Genomic DNA, 11,844 nt, shown 5'->3' with positions numbered 1-11,844 from the left:
GCAATCTAATGCATTTTCGCATGCCCTCTTCTAAGATCCTCCATTGCTTCCATGTGCCAAAAGCGGCCTTTCTCAGCCTCAAATGATCCCCTTCTATATGCACCATATCCGTAGCCTAATTCCTGCTTATACACCCAAAAAAGAAAAGAAAGAAAAGTATGTCACTAGTCCAAAAACAAGAAATATTCTTTGTGAATCCCAATTGTTGGATACATCACAGCTCCTTTTGCGAAGCTAGACGACTCGCTGGCCGGGCAAACATGGGGCTACTGGGCCTGCTGGACGTCGAACCCAAGCCCTTGACATCAAACGGCTCGACGGACTTGAAATGTTTCGAGGGCCCCAAACGGGGTGTGCCCACCGGTGTCAGAAGGTGTTCGATGGCGGGCTTCTCAAAGGTTGCGACGCGGATCGCGGGCGGGCGGTTTCGAGTGAATTTCTCTTCTGATACGCTATACAAGTACGTAGCGAGCAGCACAAGCATCGTGCCCAGAAGAAACTGCAACATTCATTCTCTGTCAGTAAAACTTGTAATCCAGGCTCAGAATAGCCGGGGTCGAACATACCGTGAGAGTCACTTTGAATTCAAAGACCCACACGCTGACGAGGAAGCTCAGTATAATGCTGATGCTCGTCGCAAAATTCTTGATGATGTTGTCTGCATCGCGAATGACCAGGCTAGCCAGCAAGCCTCCAGCCGCCTGCAACACGACCGTCGCCCACACAACCGCATTGTAGCCCTCGAAAAAGCCATGCTCGCGAATCCCAGAGCCGTCCTGCCACATGACGCCACCAATGAGAGCAGCAATCATGGAATAGAAGCTCAGCTGCAGATTGCGCACCCACACACTAGCTTGAGAGGGGCTCTCCTTGAGCAGCTTCTCGAAATAGACGCCCGTAAGACCAGAAACCGCCGCTGCGACGAGAACTGCAGTCACGCCGAGGGAGTAGTTCATGGAGGGCTCGACGGGGTGAAGATCGTTGTCGATGCCTTGATAGGTGGCGGAGCGGCGAGTGAGATGCGCTGCTGCGTCTTCGACGACGGCGTGGCCCAGCTCATGGCCTGATCGAGGGAAGAAGTGGTCCGGCATGCCGTGAAGTAGGGGGCTGGAGCTATAAGCACTGCCAATGGCGGTCGATCCAGGTAGAGAGACGATGGAGACGCCGAGTGTAAGAACAACCAGCGAGAGCCAGCGCTTGAGGCCGAGGGGGCGGCTCAGTAGATAGACGCTGAATAGCGCCGTTGTAAGAATCTGCAGTCAATGGGGTCAGCATTCAGCATTCAGCATGGCAGAGCGCCAGTTATCCCCGCCATTCTCACCTTGAGCTGGTACAGAACCTGAAAATGCACAGCATCCAGGTTCTCAATGGCCACATACTGCAGGATATTCTGCAGTGTGTAAAACACGCCCGGCACAATCAGCTTCCACCCATCGCCCGCAAACATGGCATTGTAGATCTGCTCAAACAGCACCGTGGCAGGCGTGCTGGGCGCCAGCGTCTTGGAGCCCTCGTATAGGGCCAGCGTCAGGGAAACGGCCAGCTTGATGAGTTCGTGGAGGAAGACGGCGGTCGAGGGAAAGTATCGGTGGTCGCCCGGAGGAGGCATGATGCGAGAGTAGTGCATGATGAGGATAAAGGCCGAGTTTTGGACAGTCAGCTAGCAGAGGCCGTCGTCAGTCAGCATTGTGGGATTTTTAGAGGAATATGAGGCGAAGAGAAGGGGAATTCGCACCAGGATCAGCGAGACTGGCTTGCCAGAGCTGCCAGCTCTGATTGCTGAGCCTCCGCCGTCGAGCACCGCCATGGCGGGCAGAGTCGCAGCTGCAATGTTTGGACGTTTGTGTGTGCGTGTGTGACTGTATTGTGTCGATGCGACGGATCAATTGCTTCCAGAAGGTCAGCCTGAGTGAAGCGTATGTAGGAGCTGTCTGTTGGAGAAGCTTTGACAGCAGCCAATCCAGTGGTGTTGAAGATGTCAGAAGACGGGAGGTTGGAATGGAAGCTGGTAGAGGTTCCGGTAGAGCTGGTGGTTAGCGGTGGTTTGTTTCGGCCAGTGGCCACGCGACACCCCCTCTCAGCCCTCTATGACGCTGCTAAAAGTGACGGGAAGCTCAGCTCAGCTCAGCTCAGCTAAGCTAATGGAACCCAATTACACAATTACTGTACCGTAGATGCTCAGATCTAGACAGAAGATGCCCAAAAAGAAAGGGTTCAAGAAAACATTCAATTGTGATTTTTCTCATGACATCGTCCCTTCTCCACGTGCGATCCGTCCAAAACACCCCTCGATCCATGACTCAATGCAACACAAACCGCATCAACGATCCATTCTCACTGCCCCCCCTGAAATGGCCCCTCAAGCCCCTGTACAGCTTACAGCTCACAGCTCCAAAGCCCCCATAGCACCCCCAGAGCCCACTAAAAATCCAGCGCAAGTCAGTGGGCCGAATTGCCACCTCGATGCGGATCGGCGGGACCCAAAAGGCTTGGTGTTGATCCATGGATCCTTTGGGGTCTTGGTCCCTCTATTTGCCGCCTGGCCTTGTTTGGTGAAAGTGCTAGATGGAGCTTGTCGAGCATCAATTTTCTTGGCCGTCTTGATGCCCAACCAGGGGCAGCTAAAGTGGGAATTAATACGAGCAGGTGCTATAAGTTTTGATGCATGGAGCGATTATGGGCTGCATTGCCAGCGTATCAGACATGCAGCGTTAATGTCTCCAGTTACATGTACACGCTGAGACACCAGGGGGAGGGGGAAGGTAAGTTGGTAAGGGAGAATAATGGAAACGAAAGAAAGACCAGAAAGATGCCCAGGTATAAACAACACATGCAGATTGTAACTGAACTGAAATGAATCTCTGGGTATATTCTCCGCACCTATCATGTCTTGACAGCAATACGCAACGCACCTAGATACAGACCACCCAGTTTCGTGCGAAAAAGAAGAAAAAAGTTTGACCTTACAATCCTCACTCCAAATCCCCTGTTCTCATGCCTTATGACCAAGTTCCCGTACGCAATTCCCTAGTCGTGACCCAATTGTTTCATCGCCTTTGCCATGGCTCTCGTCCAAGAAGGAAAGAATGCAAAAGACTAGCCAGTCGACGACCTTTTGGAGCCCAGTGAAAAATTCCTCTCGTCAATCACCGTGTGCCCAGACTGCAGGCCGGGGATAGCATCCTGTCTGCTGAGATCTTGAGCCATGAGACTCCAGAGCGCAAAGTACTCGGCCATGCTCTCTTTAGGGTTCCTCTCTTGTTCCCGGATGCTATCCCGACTCTGCGGTCCAACCATCCGGTTCCGGCCTCTGAGATTAAACCCCAAGTTGTGCTCAAACACTTTTAGTTTCGGCTTTTGCGTGTGCTCGGGAAGACTCGGCCGGTATGCATGTCGCGCATCCCTTTTGCGATAGTTCCACACGCTCTTCTGGGGAAGAAACATGCTGGCACTGATGGTGGGCACGGCCATGTCTCGTAGCGGTTGTCTGGTAAAGTCGCCAGCGGCATCCAGGTGGTTGAAAAGATCTTGATGGCTTTGGCTTCGAAAGAACGATAGAGACCCAATGTCAAACGTCGGCGACATTCCTTCCAGCCCCGTCTTGCACATGTTGCCCAACTAGGACGCAAATGCTTCGGCAGGGGATCCCACTTCATCGGCGTCACTATCGTGATTCTTGTCCTGTTGCCCGTCAGCAATACCGTAGTCGGGACGATCGAGACTGCCCTGCATCATCAGGCTGATCAAGTCAGTCCACCAGCTGCCAGTACGATGGCGGCCTCCAAACTCATTGCCCCGAATCTTTGCTGCAGTCGACCCATCGTTACAATTCAGGAGCCACGACAAATCCGCGTCTGCGTGCAGCAAATCTGGGTGTTTGTCGATGAAGGAAATCACTGGTCGTGAATGAGTCCGTATCTCGTCCTTGTCCAGCAAGGCCTCGTTAAAGCCGTAAGCAATCTCGTGATCTCGCATAAAGCGGAACACGTCAAACGTAATGTCATGGGTAAATTGAGCCTGCGTCCGCCCGTTCATAAGCATGAAGAAGACAAGTCGTTTATCGATGGTGACAGGTCAGGGGCCGCATAACTTACGCCTGGCTCAATTCTCCAAATCCAGTCGTAATCTCTCAACCGATTCTCACTGGCAAACGGTCCCGAGTTCCAGCGAGATATCTGGTCAAGGGATTGCACCTGTCGGCCAATTCCGGAGACATGTTCGCCAGTCTGAGCCGGGGATAGCGTGTTGAACGCCGCTGGCTGTTTTGGAGATGCCAATTTATCTTCAGAAATGACTTCGTAGAAGCAAACAGCACCGGTTGCGTTCGAAGTCTGCTGCCTGAACTCTTCGCTCAGGGGTTGAGTGCTGAAGAAGATCCAGTGGTATTGGTATCGGTAGTTGAATGTCTCTTCCAGTTGGGAGGTGGACGACAGGAGCGCAGACAGATCGTTCTCATGGGCGAGGGAGACGAAAGCTGCTCTGGGTTTCTGATCAGTAGCGGAAGAGATGGCGAGGCCATGCACGAACGATGACGTCTGGATCAAGAGAAAGATCCAAGCCAGGGTAATTGGCATGTACCAACAGGGCGACGAGGCAGTCGTAGTGCGTTTCTTGGCCATGCTGAGTCGTGCGGCCAATATGAGAGAAGAGATATGGCAGCTTGAAAGTCGAGATGGAAGGCAGGTTGGTTGTCTGTCTCGATGCAGGGCTGTGATGAAACAGAAGAGAAAGGGAAACAGAAACACAAGGTTAATAGAAATGTAAGAAGTCAGAAAAAAAGTGTAGAAAATCCTCAGGTGACAGAAATTCAAAAAGTCAGCTGAGGAACGAAAAGAAGAATGGCGAAGAGAAAGTGAACGACAGTTGGTCAGGTGGCAATCCAAGGAGCAGGAAGTCGAATCTGAAACAATGATTGAGAAAAGTTGATGAAAGGTGGAAGAAGAGAAGAAGAGAGAAGAAGACATTTGAGAGGGTATGGCAGAAAAAAACGGTGAAGGGCATGTAGCTGGTGAGGTGCAGAGGCAGCAGGAGGAGTGCTGGCAGCTGGCAGCTGGCAGATGAGTGGCCAGTACAAGTCAATTTACAGCTCCCCAAGTACCTAAGAAGAATATGGGCAGCACCCTTTTCCCATATTAGTTCTGCTATTTATCGTGTATAATTTGTTTTAAAAAACGTAGCTAATTTTACTCTCTCGATAATTGATAGTTCTCATCATCAGGAGGAGTAAAGGCTACGGTACTTATGGATGCCAAGAAACTGCTACCTACGAATAAGGAACATTGAACCCATTAATAGATTGGATCTCTTGGCACTCTTCATTCGCAGCATACAGGAAGCCGCTAGATATCTCTAGACATACCAACCTCTCCCCAAATCATAACCGCATTTACTTTGCTCTCCTGATATCACTCCCACTACAGTACAATTCCCGTTAATAGCCGTCGGATTCATTGAGCAGAGCCGGAACAAGTTTAATGCGGCCGGTCCCAAGATCGTGAGATGCGGGCAAGGATCTTTTGAGATGTGCATCGGAAAGATTTCGAGCTATGACATCATGCAGCGGTCCCCTAGAAAATGAATAGGGTCCCTTGGGTCTGTCCACCTTGGCCGTCCCCATTGAGGATCATCACGATTGTCTGTATGGGGTCATTCTCCTCAATCAACTACTGTCCAATAGGTAGATACAAGATAGTAAGCATAAAGTTGGTTTACATACTGTTCTTCCCACTGTAAGTCAAGCACACACTGCCATGTGTCGTATCACCATGAGATAATGCACCAGCGAAAAACAACAGCTTCATCATCATGACTCGTGAGTATACATTACAGTAACGCTAGTAATACCAAGATACGTAAAAAATATCATCGCTTTTGTCTAAATCATGCAAGTGATTATTTTCCTCATCCAAAATCAAGATTCCTCACACCCTCACCGTCGACGGCTTCATTCCCGGCATTGCGTCTGCCGAGTGGCTCGCGTCCAGCGGAAACGGCGCACTCGAACTCGATCCATCAGCAGCAAACGGACACGGCCCCTCGTCCTTTGCATCCAACTTCAGATCCTCGTTATATCGCCGGATGGTCTCTGCAACTCTCCTGTCGATGTAGGTCACAATCAGATTGCCGATTTCGACGTCGAGCTCCTCAATCTCGCGCACCATGGCTCCCAACTTGTGCCACCCGACGACGTTTTTCGCGGCATTGTTCCAGCTGCTGGCCGCTGCGCATACGCAGTTCATTTCGAATTCGAGTACCTTGCGGTATAATTTTAGTAGTCGGTCTCTTGTTCGGTCGCGCTGCTCGAGAAAGTCGGCATCGCTCTTCCATGCGCTGGCCATGATGAGTTCTGACAGGTGCATGTACCATGGGATGCGTCCAAGAACGTGCAAGGCACCGCGCTTCATGTCTTCAATTGCTATTGTCGCGCCAAGAAGAAGCTGTCAATGAGAAGAATCAATTAGCCAACCGTTCAGACTAGTAGATGTAGACAGGTAACAGGGAAATCTTACCGGTGTCAGTATGCAGATGCCTGACCAGGCCACTGCGGTAGATGGATAGTCTGCCCATACAGACTTGATAATCTTCCTGGAAGCCCGAATCAAGGCTTTGGCCTGGTCGTCTGCTTGAGATTTGGTCCGGCACTTTTTCAGGCCGGCTTCAGTGATGGTGATTAAAGTTCTTAACCTGTCGTCATCGGATCGTGGGAGGGACTGGTTGATTCCGCCAATAGACTGGCCATGAGGCAGTTCCTGGCACAGGATCGACTCGTAGACAGTCACCAGGCCAGCTGTACTTAGACCATCGCGGAGGGAGTTGTAAGCTGAATTCCAGAGTTCGAGGGAGATGCCTGTGTCCCGGCCATATGCCTTTGGGGCGGAGAAACTGGAGTTTGCTGAGTTTGGTACTCTATAGGAACCTAGCCATTTAGGTGTCGCGATGCCACTGTCGGCATCAGAGTCGTCTGGGCTCGTATCATGAGGATTGGAGTGATGGAGCAGCCGGCTAACCAGCTTCTTGATGCGGCCGCTCTGGGGGTCGTGAGATTTTGTCATTGTGAGGGAACTGGTGGGGTATCAATGGAGAAGAAAAAAAAAGTTTTTCGTTTCAAAGAGACGGTGCAGGCTGGGTTACTAATATTCGTAAACGTTCATGTGGTATCACAGCTCTGCAGACAAGAAACCATGGCGATGGCAGCAATACAAGGGCTATGGTGTTGACACAAAAGTGGGCGGTGACTTATAGATATTCAATTTTTTTCGCATGAGCATTAGGGACCGGCAGACCGGCTCGAGTGACGTTTTGCTTTGCTTCCTCTCAGCCCACTCCAGCTCCGGCTCAGAGCCGGATTCGGTGTTCGGCCAGGCGGCAATCGGCATAAGCACAGCGCCTAAGCATGATGGCATCATGATCCGGTCCCGACGGCGAGAGGTGGCTGAAGCCCTGGCCCCAATTGTCCAATCACCCCGGATTCTGGGTGGGCGTAGGCCCTCGTGGTTGGATCGCCGCGAGCTCGGCTTTTGGGTAATGGATTGCGATGTACGGAGCTGGGTATAAGAGATGGGTATGCGCGTAAATCCCCGTGCTATTCGCGTCAGCCATCCAGCTTTCAGCTTCAGAGCTAATTGTTAGAAGGGCTGCTAACCAGCCACGATGGGTCGGAGATGGCGCAATGCGGGGGGCCGGAGTTGAGGGAGAGAGGCAAAAAGTACGAGTATCGGACCGCTTTCCATTTGCCATGAACTATGAATAAACATTGCCGCGGCGATACAAGAAACGAGGGACCTGAAACAATACCAATCAAAGGCCAGGCTTCTGTCTGACACATGCCACTTTCGGGCGAAGCATCACATCATACCTACTGGACGCTGTGCATGTAGTTTCGCCTCAGCTGCTTGCGCGGTCAACTAAACTCTCACCTTACAAACCTACGCGGTCGAAGTAGCAGTAGATATCCGTTTTTTCCATGGCCTTCCAAGGAGGTTTGTTCATCTTTTAACTAGGCATCCAGACATTCCCGTTTTAGCTCCCTTTCTCCGCGGCTACTGAATCGCGAAGCGTCCGGCGCGACAATCCTTGCTTGATTTGGCCACATCTTTGGTAAAAAGCCTAAACCCATCACGAACCATCAGGTTTCGGGACCAGGCATGCGATCGTCAATTCGCAGCACTTTCATATGAGCACAGGCGAATGGGCTGCTGCAGATGATCAGCAGGTTACCGTTACATAACCCAAGTGAGGTTATCCCCGCGGCCCTTTAATTTCCACTCCCGCGTCGCTCAAGCAGAGCAGATGAGCCTATGGATTTCTACGGATACGGATATGCGGGCGGATGACACGATGCGGAAGAAGTCTGGGTGCAAGAGGTGAAGAGATTGAGATATTGACGTACCCAGTTCTTTGAGTATCTGCTGCCATCACTGCTTTCTGCTACAATAGCTACATTCGTCTAGTATTTGGCATTATCACTCAATAATTGTTAATCTTGCGCCGGGGTTACTGAATAGCAAAATTGGGTCAATTGCTGAATACATGTAGGCATTCCCTTGATCAACACCAGCACGTTACAAAGGCTCCGGGTCCCTGCATGAATGGCATCTGCGGGCCAGTACATGAAAAGGCCCCATCTTGGGTCCCAAGTCTCAATCTGAAGCTATCGTATTCTCGCTCGTACCAACGCAAAATATGAGCCAAATCAGACACCCTCAAGGGTCCATGTGCGATCCGTACTCGAGACTGGACTTGAGCCGGCCACACTCACCACCAACCACTCACCCCGGCACGGTATTTAACAGGCCCGCTACTCTGTACCTTGTCCGCGATCGCCGGCTGATACCATGTTTCATTCAACAATTGCCTTGTTCGTCCTATTGTCCGGTTGACAAAGGTCAGAGGGTGTGGACTCGGAATTCTGCCGCAACCCTCGTCCTCACCGCATGCAAACGAAACAAAACGAACTGCCGATCTTGCTACCTTATTTTCTCTTTTCTCCTCTCCTCTCCTCTGCTCTTCTCCTCTTCCCCCTTTCTGCAACCACGTGCAGCCTGCAATCCAAACTCAGTCTTCTCAATTTTGACAAGCAACGACGCGATCATCTCAGCCCATATCATCAACGCTGTATTGCTTAACTACAAGCGAAGAGAGAATATCGACATCATGAAGTCCATCACCATCTTGGCTGGTCTCGCTGCTGCCGCAGTTGTGGCTGCTGCCCCTGCTGAATTCCAGAACAGCACGGACGTTACCTGGACCCCGTCCCCGTCGGATCAGACAACCTGCGATCCATCCAGCTTCGCCCAAGCTCCCATCGCCGGTGCCGCCGACTGGCGTTATTGCGCTGCCCTCTCGAGCGCCTGGGCCAACCAGAACGGAACATTCAGCATCCACGACGTCTCCGGCAGTGCCTTTATCCCCGTCCTCAAGACCGAAGGCTGCGTCTTGGGCGTCAAGGCCTCTGAGCAGGGCCAGGGACCCTACACCATAGGAGACCAGGACGTCAAGGCCATCCTCAGAATCGCGCTTGAGGACTATTCGGAGGGAACCGACCTCTCTGTTGAGGGCAGCGTCAAGTGCAACGTTGCCAATGGCGGCCGATCCGACCTTCAATGGCAAATCGCCGGCCAGTAAACACCAGGAACCTGGATCAATTGCTACTCTTTGTTCTACCAAGGTAGCATACCTTTTCTATTAAGCATTTATGGTACGCTTTGGTTTGATGAAAGTGTCTGGTGTGTGTTGACGCGAAGCTAATCTCTTTACAGGATTCGTTCACGGTGTTGCGGCTTCGACGATTCTTTCTAGCAGTGGCGTTATGGGAGACGAAGGCATTGATGGATATGGATGAACTCGCTCGACAAGGGCCGAGTGTTGCATTTAGCGAAGACGGGCAGAATATACGCGTCTCCAGCATTTTCAAGGAGCATTGATGCATTTATGACTGCAAGACTCTCCTTTTGACCGTGACACCTTGGTGAGATGCTGTGACATGATGAAATCCATTACCATTTCTAGCCTACGCATGTAGAGGAGCATTGTAGATCAAGTGACCGGCAAGGTGAAAAAAGGAGAGACATTGGGGGCAGATATCTGAGACAAGATTCCATATGCACGACATCCGTTGACTCAAGCCGCGATTTCTCGCCATCAACCACTACTTTGCAGAGTGTAAAGGTTGGTGTTTGTACTCGTAATTATGTAGTGGTTCTGTATCTTTACTTCTGCTGGTATTGAAACAATCACGGTTCATCATTAAGCCTTTACTGCTTAGATTTGAGGTGGTTTTATGGGTAAAGTGTACTAGGTATGTATTGATACCTCGGCAAAGTCAGTTTTGTATCTGTGTAGATGAGCAACTCTAACGGAAAGTTACTCTGCAGCACAGGAAGTGCACCGCAGATGCATCTTTACAGCTTTTGAAACTTCCATACTTGGTTGATATTTTTCTGAGGCCCCTTCTATGGCTATTGTGTTGAAGTTTCCTACAAACTTGCTTCATGATGGTCAAGTTTAGGGTAGCAACTTGATGTATCTGCAGGCAAACGTGCCGTTGAGCGTTGAGCAGTGACTCTCGCCTGCAGAGCTCCAGTGCTGCCATTGGCAAACAAGGCGCTGGGTTTCAGTGACTGCTGGGCACTGAAGCCACTAAACAGCTGGCAAAAAGTGGTCTGTGCGCAACGCCGTCACGCTGCAGGCACCAAAAGGCCAAAAGCCTTGCCGCCCAACTGGGACTAGGCCCGTTCAAGGCCAGTGCAGTCTCTTTGCTATTTTGCTGCGGCTTCTCGATGCGCGCCAGAGCTCGTCGTTTTTGTCTTTGTTCCATCAAGCTCTGCGGCCCTTTTCTCAATTCCCGAGCCTCGCCTTTTTTCATTCTTGATCATCTCGTCGCAGGCACTGAGAGCTGTCGATGAGATTCAGGCTCTGCGACTGCTTTGATTAATTCACCCCGTTTCATCCAGTCATTCCCTTTTCTTCCCTTTCCCTGTTCTTTGTTCCTTTCTTTTCCTTTTCTTTCCTTTCTCATCACGCCGCGTTCGACATTTATCAACCCCCGATATCGCTTCCCCTCTCAACCGAGTAATGACGAGACTCGCGCTGTCATTGCCATTGTCGACCTAAGTTCAAGGGCACAACACAATGGCGGCGGTCGATGTCGACGTCGGCTACATCGCAGGCCACCTGGGCCTTGACCAGCCTGTGGTGGCTACTCTGACGACGCAGCCCACCGTTGATCTAGTCACTACTCTGCTGCAGGCCGTGGCTGCCAAGGCACACGAGTTCGAGACGCTGTACGCCGAGAAGCTCCAAACCGACATTGAACTGGAGAATGCAGTTCGAAACTCCGAGACCAAGTCCCAGACCTTCAAGGGCACCGCCGAAAAGGCTCTCAAGGATGTGGAAGAAGCCCGACAGCGCCTCAAGGAGGAGGGTACGTGTTTTTTTTTTTTAAACTCCCGGTGGCTCAAATGCCGCGTTACAATCTTCATCTAACCGTTGTCCGCACCTTAGAAACAAAACGACAGTCCTTAGAAAACGAACTTCAAAGTCTGAAAGCAAAGTACTCCGATCATGATGCCGAAGTCAAGGCCCTCAACGACAAGATTGAGACTCTCCAGTCCTCCAACCGAACGAACCTCAGCATCATCGAATCCAATAACAAGCGCGATCAGACCCTGACCGAGGAACTCACTAAGCAGCACCAGCGAAATGTTGAGCTCGCCCGAGAAGTAACGACTCTTCAGCAGTCGGAGCAAAATGCCAAGGGTCAGCTGAATAGTGCCAAGTATCGACAGGACGCACTCCAACAGCAACTTGATTTGGCACGCCAGAATGCCGAATGGCTCGAGACGG

At 51.2% G+C, this 11,844-nt stretch overlaps 5 protein-coding genes across 5 annotated transcripts; 2 read left to right on the top strand and 3 right to left on the bottom strand.

Moving 5' to 3' along the window:
- Positions 1-214: 214 nt before the first annotated feature.
- On the bottom strand, positions 215-1,807 carry M431DRAFT_499058 (hypothetical protein; the record flags this gene model as incomplete). Its single annotated transcript, XM_024917755.1, has 4 exons — positions 215-499; positions 567-1,253; positions 1,322-1,660; positions 1,736-1,807. 4 exons carry the CDS (start codon positions 1,805-1,807, stop codon positions 215-217), a joined length of 1,383 nt encoding a protein of 460 aa, XP_024770611.1.
- A 1,289-nt stretch (positions 1,808-3,096) lies between these two features.
- On the bottom strand, positions 3,097-4,619 carry M431DRAFT_94220 (glycosyltransferase family 15 protein; the record flags this gene model as incomplete). Its single annotated transcript, XM_024924563.1, has 3 exons — positions 3,097-3,587; positions 3,714-4,017; positions 4,095-4,619. 3 exons carry the CDS (start codon positions 4,617-4,619, stop codon positions 3,097-3,099), a joined length of 1,320 nt encoding a protein of 439 aa, XP_024770610.1.
- Positions 4,620-5,921: 1,302 nt separating this feature from the next.
- Positions 5,922-7,052, bottom strand: M431DRAFT_8968 (hypothetical protein; the record flags this gene model as incomplete). The annotated part of the gene is made up of 2 exons (XM_024924049.1): positions 5,922-6,437; positions 6,510-7,052. The coding sequence occupies 2 exons, from the start codon at positions 7,050-7,052 to the stop codon at positions 5,922-5,924; spliced, it is 1,059 nt and encodes a 352-aa protein (XP_024770609.1).
- A 104-nt stretch (positions 7,053-7,156) lies between these two features.
- Positions 7,157-7,586, top strand: M431DRAFT_247510 (hypothetical protein). Its single transcript, XM_024913758.1, has one exon. The coding sequence runs from the start codon at positions 7,261-7,263 to the stop codon at positions 7,552-7,554; it is 294 nt and encodes a 97-aa protein (XP_024770608.1). The 5' UTR covers positions 7,157-7,260; the 3' UTR covers positions 7,555-7,586.
- Positions 7,587-8,254: 668 nt separating this feature from the next.
- Positions 8,255-9,761, top strand: M431DRAFT_247512 (hypothetical protein). The gene is made up of 2 exons (XM_024913759.1): positions 8,255-9,667; positions 9,759-9,761. Exon 1 carries the CDS (start codon positions 8,683-8,685, stop codon positions 9,622-9,624), a length of 942 nt encoding a protein of 313 aa, XP_024770607.1. The 5' UTR covers positions 8,255-8,682; the 3' UTR covers positions 9,625-9,667; positions 9,759-9,761.
- The last annotated feature ends 2,083 nt before the right edge of the window (positions 9,762-11,844 follow it).

The sequence above is a fragment of the Trichoderma harzianum genome (genome assembly GCF_003025095.1).
Source record: "Trichoderma harzianum CBS 226.95 unplaced genomic scaffold M431scaffold_13, whole genome shotgun sequence".
Classification (NCBI taxonomy): domain Eukaryota; kingdom Fungi; phylum Ascomycota; class Sordariomycetes; order Hypocreales; family Hypocreaceae; genus Trichoderma; species Trichoderma harzianum.
This window is presented reverse-complemented; position numbering and strand designations above follow the sequence as displayed.